Source organism: Urocitellus parryii, chromosome 2, assembly GCF_045843805.1.
Source record: "Urocitellus parryii isolate mUroPar1 chromosome 2, mUroPar1.hap1, whole genome shotgun sequence".
In the NCBI taxonomy this organism is placed as follows: domain Eukaryota; kingdom Metazoa; phylum Chordata; class Mammalia; order Rodentia; family Sciuridae; genus Urocitellus; species Urocitellus parryii.
This window is the reverse complement of record NC_135532.1, coordinates 149658404-149666247: the sequence shown is the minus strand read 5'-3', so window position 1 is coordinate 149666247 and position 7844 is coordinate 149658404. Positions and strand designations below refer to the sequence as shown.

At 43.4% G+C, this 7844-nt stretch overlaps 1 protein-coding gene across 1 annotated transcript in view; it reads right to left on the bottom strand.

Moving 5' to 3' along the window:
- Positions 1-1380: 1380 nt before the first annotated feature.
- Positions 1381-7844, bottom strand: part of Adgrg7 (adhesion G protein-coupled receptor G7) — a 62864-nt gene continuing 56400 nt past the window's right edge. Inside the window, exon 17 of the mRNA XM_077795516.1 lies at positions 1381-1632. Within this exon, the coding sequence (XP_077651642.1) occupies positions 1381-1632 (252 nt within the window). The remainder of the gene's footprint in view (positions 1633-7844) is intronic.

Genomic DNA, 7844 nt, shown 5'->3' with positions numbered 1-7844 from the left:
TATATCCCGAAGATACTGAAAAAAAAGTACAAGGAAAAACAAAACCAAAACAACCCTATCATCACCAAGGGAAATCTATATCCTCCACCCTGAGGCAATATATTGGCTCTTTGGTAATTTGCCGGGGAAGGGATCACATTTAAAGTAGGACTTACTTAAGTTAGATTGTCATCTGAGTACAAATTTGGGGTCAACCACATCTTAGAATTTTTCCACTGCTCATCCCCTAATTAGGTCTAGCACTGTACCAACACTAAGAACACTAGTCTTTTAGAACTGCTTTCCTTCTTATTCTCTTCCCTTTTCTTTTTCCCATTCTTCCATTTACAGTTTTTCTACTACACACACCTAAGAATCCAACAGACCTTTACATTTTTTTCTACTAAAATGCAGGTTCTGTAGGGAGTGTGAGAAGGGAGTGGTGTGAAGGGAATGCCAAGCTCACATGACATATTAGTTCCTTACTTCAGTCACTCACAGCAGCTGCCTAGTTTATGGCAAAACAGAAGGCAGCAATTCAAAGGCTGTATCTCCTAAGTCCAGTGGGAGTGCTCCCCCACCTCAGTGGCTCAATGGAGTCATTTTCTGTTTAAGAAGCCATTCATAATTCAAGTGTTTGACATTCCATGAACTACGTCTTCTAAAGCCATAAGGGCTGATTGTGACTTTTTGATTTTTGTCACTTTTTGTCACTTCACCAATAGAAAGGCAAATATATATTAAGATCTGGAAGGAAATATCAGAGGCTTTAGCAACCAATTAATATGTCTCACCACCATTCTTCCACCATTTCTTACAAAGCCTATTTCTCTGGTCACAAAACATGATTTTTTTTTAACAGACCCCCCCCCCCAAAAAAAAAGCCAATTTCCAGACGTTAAATTGGTGCCAAATGCTTCATTGGAAATAAAAGTACAAAAAAGTAAAAGTACAAACACATACAATTTTAAAATATTTAGAGATCAAAGTATGATATATATACAAGCAACTCCCTACCCTTCATTAGGAGTTATTTTGTTGAACAGGTAAATTTTTCTCCTCATATTCTTTTCAGTACATTTGGAAAAAAAAATTGCTATAGTTTCTGCATTTCTGTCAAAGTTTGTCATATACTGATGTAAGGAACAACGATCATCTTGAATGTTGTGTAGAATTATTCACCTCATTCAATTAAGGGTCTACTGAATGCAATAAAACTACAAAATCCATTATCCCTGATGACAATGAAAAAACAAGCCTTACAATTCATAACCATGAAAAAAAAATATATATATATATACACCTAGGAAGGCTTTCTAGGAGGACTAGGAAATAAATGAAGGAAATGGATAACTCATATGAGTTGGATAAAAAGACCACAGTAGGTAACAGTTTCACGGCCTAGTTGCTTGAGTTTGCTTGGTCACTTTCAGTGAGTGTCGTTTCCTCTAATACTTGAGATGGCTCCAGCAGTCTAAAGCTTTCATGTAGGGCTGGAAGGGACCTGAGCATATTATACATCCGAACTCGTAATCTCAGTGAAGGCAGGGACTTCACTCTCCCAACTGATGACGACAGTGACTTCCACACTTTGGAAGCTTCACTCTGGAAGATTTTTGTTCTAACAGTGTAGAGGATAAAAATTTGCAATCCCTGAGGAGAGAATAAAAGTTTAACACTAGGTAAGTACTGAGGCCAAAGGGAAAAAAATATGGCAGAGATTCTACTCACACAGCCACCCATCCTTCTCATCACTTGCAGTAGCTCCCCAAATTGAATTTACAGTGCTGTGTATGACCTTATCTTATATGAAGTACAGCAGGTAAGAGTGGTACATGTAGAAGACTTGAGTTCATGTCCTGGCTTGCCATTTGCTGTCTGTGCAACTTTGCTCATTTCCTAACCCCTTGCTGAAGGGGGCAGATTAACAATAGAATGCTTAACTCCAGTTCCAACATTCTGCACTTCTAGATTCTGGAGTTTTAGAGACATAACTAGAAATTTGTTGCATTTAAGGACCAAAAAAAAATTTTTTTTAAATCTTGCCATCCATTACTTTTCTGTACTTTACATATAAAGACCTGATATCTCAGGAAAGACTGAGTAATATTTTCTAAACTGCCATTTATTGAAGTATATATCAGACATTTTTTTCTCATTTAAGTCTCATCATTTGAACATTCTCATTGAATCCTCATTGAACCCTATAAAATAAGTCTCACTATTCCTATGTTGCAGATAAGGAAACTAAGTTACAAAGACTTGGTTCATATAAATTAAGTAAATTGCCCAAGATTACCTAACCAGTAATCAGTGAAGTTTGGAAGTAAATGTATCTATTTTGGGCTTCCAAATCTCTCTTCCTTCTAATTTGTGATACTGCCTCTTGCTTTTAACTATAATGGAAAGATATTGTAAAAAAGTAAATTACAGTTTCTAAGAGGACTTTGTTAATTCCTAATTGCCTTTGTGGAAATAACAGATTAAATAGCATCTATAGCTGAGTCAATAATATGTACCAGTGTTAGTTACTTTCTTTTTTTAAAAAATTGCTCAATAACTTATTTATTTATTTATTTATTTTATGTGGTGCTGAGAAGCAAATACAGTGCCTCACACATGCTAGGCAAGCACTCTACCATTAAGCCACAGCCACAGCCCCAGTGTTAGTTTCTTGATTTTGAAAATGTACTGTGGTAAAGTGATAGAGTGCCAGGGATCCCAGCAGCCTGCAGCAGGGCCCGGAGAGCCAGGCCAACTGATTCGCGTGGCCTGCCCTGCGGCTACAGAAGGCGTGGCGCCCCAGTGAAGCCATTAATTGGCAAGCAGGGAGGTTAGGGAAGGCCATTAGGTGGAATCCCACCAGCCAAGCCCACACGGACCCTTGGGCCGAGCACGGGTTCTCAGAAGGGGAAGGAAGCGGTACAGTCCCATCCCCCACAGCGGACACTCCGCCGAGCCAGTCAGCGGCCACCATCCGGGAAAGCTGAAGGATACACCGCCACTCTCCTTCAGAGTGCGACATCAAAACAGGTCGGTGTCATTCAGCTCACCCCCCAGACAGCGGGAATTCGCATAAAATCTCTCCTAGGCTTGCCGGGAGAGGGAGTATCAAGCTGAGCCTCCATACAGGCTAGGGGGAAACCAGAGACACCTGACCTCCAACCCCTCCTCCCAGTAGCAGCCAAAAGGAAACCTGGCTAGCCAGCGCTGGGGGAGGGGCAAGCAGAAAAAATCAAAGTGATAGAGTGCCAGGGATCCCAGCAGCCTGCAGCAGGGCCCGGAGAGCCAGGCCAACTGATTCGCGTGGCCTGCCCTGCGGCTACAGAAGGCGTGGCGCCCCAGTGAAGCCATTAATTGGCAAGCAGGGAGGTTAGGGAAGGCCATTAGGTGGAATCCCACCAGCCAAGCCCACACGGACCCTTGGGCCGAGCACGGGTTCTCAGAAGGGGAAGGAAGCGGTACAGTCCCATCCCCCACAGCGGACACTCCGCCGAGCCAGTCAGCGGCCACCATCCGGGAAAGCTGAAGGATACACCGCCACTCTCCTTCAGAGTGCGACATCAAAACAGGTCGGTGTCATTCAGCTCACCCCCCAGACAGCGGGAATTCGCATAAAATCTCTCCTAGGCTTGCCGGGAGAGGGAGTATCAAGCTGAGCCTCCATACAGGCTAGGGGGAAACCAGAGACACCTGACCTCCAACCCCTCCTCCCAGTAGCAGCCAAAAGGAAACCTGGCTAGCCAGCGCTGGGGGAGGGGCAAGCAGAAAAAATCAAAGTGATAGAGTGCCAGGGATCCCAGCAGCCTGCAGCAGGGCCCGGAGAGCCAGGCCAACTGATTCGCGTGGCCTGCCCTGCGGCTACAGAAGGCGTGGCGCCCCAGTGAAGCCATTAATTGGCAAGCAGGGAGGTTAGGGAAGGCCATTAGGTGGAATCCCACCAGCCAAGCCCACACGGACCCTTGGGCCGAGCACGGGTTCTCAGAAGGGGAAGGAAGCGGTACAGTCCCATCCCCCACAGCGGACACTCCGCCGAGCCAGTCAGCGGCCACCATCCGGGAAAGCTGAAGGATACACCGCCACTCTCCTTCAGAGTGCGACATCAAAACAGGTCGGTGTCATTCAGCTCACCCCCCAGACAGCGGGAATTCGCATAAAATCTCTCCTAGGCTTGCCGGGAGAGGGAGTATCAAGCTGAGCCTCCATACAGGCTAGGGGGAAACCAGAGACACCTGACCTCCAACCCCTCCTCCCAGTAGCAGCCAAAAGGAAACCTGGCTAGCCAGCGCTGGGGGAGGGGCAAGCAGAAAAAATCAAAGTGATAGAGTGCCAGGGATCCCAGCAGCCTGCAGCAGGGCCCGGAGAGCCAGGCCAACTGATTCGCGTGGCCTGCCCTGCGGCTACAGAAGGCGTGGCGCCCCAGTGAAGCCATTAATTGGCAAGCAGGGAGGTTAGGGAAGGCCATTAGGTGGAATCCCACCAGCCAAGCCCACACGGACCCTTGGGCCGAGCACGGGTTCTCAGAAGGGGAAGGAAGCGGTACAGTCCCATCCCCCACAGCGGACACTCCGCCGAGCCAGTCAGCGGCCACCATCCGGGAAAGCTGAAGGATACACCGCCACTCTCCTTCAGAGTGCAACTTCAAAACAGCGGACACTCCATCCAGGCAGTCAGTGGCCACCATCCGGGAAAGCTGAAGAATACACCACCACTCTCCAACAGCTTGTAACATCAAAACAGCCAGCAGCAGGACCCCGGAGATCCAGGCCAACTGATTCGCGCGGCCTGCCCCGCAGCTACAGAAGGCGTGTCGCCTCAGAGAAGCCATTAATTAGCAAGCAGGGAGGTTAGGGACTGCCATTAGGTGGAATCCCACCAGCCAAGCCCACCGCCCACGCCCGGAAGAGGCCCAGCGATCTGCCAGCATTGTAGTCACGACACCCCAATTGGAATAGGGACAGAGCAGAGCCGCCTTCCACTCCCGGAACAGGCCCAGAGAGCCGCCAGCGTGATAGACACGTCACCCCAATTGGAGTAGGGGCACAGCCGCCGCCCGCACCTGCAAGGGAGACTTTTCAAGTATACAAGAGCAACATAAATAAATAGGGGGTAAATTTCAAAACACAACAGTTGCACCAAGCAGAAAGAAACGCGGGCAGTATGAAAAGACAAGGAAAGAAAGGACCACAAGCAATGCAGGTCAACTCAACTTTAGAAGAGGTAATAGCTGCAACAGATGGAATATCAGATAAAGAGTTCAGGATATATATGCTTCAGATGATCTGGAGTCTCAAGGAAGACATGAGACAGCAAAATCAGACAATGAAAGATCACATTGACAAACAAATCCAGGAAGTCAAAGATCAATTTCACAGGGAGATAGAGGTAATAAAAAACAAACAAATTGAAATTCTAGAAATGCAGGAAACAATAAACCAACTTAAAAACTCAATTGAGAATACTACCAGCAGAGTAGATCACTTAGAAGAGAGAACATCAGACAATGAAGACAAAGTATTTCAACTGGAAAAGAACATAGACAGCTCAGCAAGTCTGCTAAGAAACCATGAGCAGAACATCCAAGAATTATGGGACAATATCAAAAGACCAAATTTAAGAGTCATTGGGATACAGGAAGGCACAGAGCTCCATTCCAAAGGAATAAACAGTCTATTCAGTGAAATAATACGAGAAAACTTCCCAGAATTGAAGATTGAGACAGAATCCCAAATCCTAGAAGCCTACAGGACGCCGAATGTGCAAAATCATAAGAGATCCACACCTAGACACATTATAATGAAGATGTCCAACATACAGAATAAGGAGAGAATTTTAAAAGCTGCAAGAGAAAGAAAGCAGATTACATTTAGGGGTAAACCAATCAGGATAACAGCTGATCTCTCAACACAGACTCTGAAAGCTAGAAGATCCTGGAATAACATATTTCAAACACTGAAAGACAATGGGCTCCAACCAAGAATCGTGTATCCGGCGAAATTAAGCTTCAGATTAGAAGATGAAATTAAAACCTTCCACAATAAACAAAAGTTAAAAGAATTCGCAGCTAGAAAACCATCTCTTCAAAAAATCCTTGGCAAAACATTACAGGAAGAGGAAATGGAAAACAACATTGAAAACCAACAATGGGAGGTAGGACAGTAATGGGGGGAAAGTAGTCATAGAGGATAACAAATCAGGTTTAGTAACATCAATAAACAAATATGGATAGAAGAACAAACCATATCTCAATAATAACCCTAAATGTTAATGGCTTAAACTCACCAATTAAGAGACACAGGCTAGTAGAATGGATCAAAAAACAAGACCCAACAATATGCTGTCTACAGGAGACGCATTTGATAGGAAAAGATATTCATAGACTGAAGGTGAAAGGTTGGGAAAAATCATATCACTCATATGGACCGCGGAAACAAGCAGGAGTGTCCATACTCATATCTAATAAAATAGATTTCAAGCCAAAGCTAATCAAAAGGGATATAGAAGGACACTTCATACTGCTCAAGGGAACCATACACCAACAAGACATAACAATCATAAATATATATGCCCCAAATAATGGTGCAGCTGTATTCATCAAGCAAACTCTTCTCAAGTTCAAGAGTCTAATAGACCAACATACAATAATCATGGGAGACTTCAACACACCTCTCTCACCACTGGACAGATCTTCCAAACAAAAGTTAAATAAGGAAACTATAGAACTCAATAACACAATTAACAACCTAGACTTAATTGACATATATAGACTATACCACCCAACATCAAGTAGCTACACTTTTTTCTCAGCAGCACATGGAACCTTCTCAAAAATAGACCATATATTATGTCACAGGGCAACTCTTAGACAATACAAAGGGGTAGAGATAATACCATGCATCTTATCTGATCATAATGGAATGAAACTGAAAATCAATGATAAAAGAAGAAAGGAAAAAGCAAGCATCACCTGGAGAATGAACAATAGGTTGCTGAGTGATCAATGGGTTTTAGAAGACATCAAGGAGGAAATTAAAAAATTCCTAGAGTTAAATGAAAACACAGACACAACATATCGGAATCTATGGGACACATTGAAAGCAGTTCTAAGAGGAAAATTCATTGCTTGGAGTTCATTCCTCAAAAAAAGAAAAAACCAACAAATAAATGATCTCATACTTCATCTCAAAATCCTAGAAAAAGAAGAGCAAAACAACAGCAAAAGAAGTAGAAGGCAAGAAATAATTAAAATCAGAGCTGAAATTAATGAAATTGAAACAAAAGAAACAATTGAAAAAATTGACAAAACTAAAAGCTGGTTCTTTGAAAAAATAAATAAAATTGACAGACCCTTAGCCATGCTAACGAAGAGAAGAAGAGAGAGAACCCAAATTACTAGCATACGGGATGAAAAAGGCAAGATCACAACAGACACTTCAGAAATACAGAAGATAATCAGAAATTACTTTGAATCCTTATACTCCAATAAAATAGAAGATAGTGAAGGCATAGATAAATTCCTTGAGTCCTATGATCTGCCCAGATTGAGCCAGGAGGATATAGACAACCTAAACAGACCAATAACAATAGAGGAAATAGAAGAAACCATCAAAAGACTACCAACTAAGAAAAGCCCAGGACCGGATGGGTATACAGCAGAGTTTTACAAAACCTTTAAAGAGGAACTAACACCAATACTTTTCAAGCTATTTCAGGAAATAGAAAAAGAGGGAGAACTTCCAAATTCATTCTACGAGGCCAACATCACCCTGATTCCGAAACCAGACAAAGACACATCAAAGAAGGAAAACTACAGACCAATATCTCTAATGAACCTTGACGCAAAAATCCTCAATAAAATTCTGGCG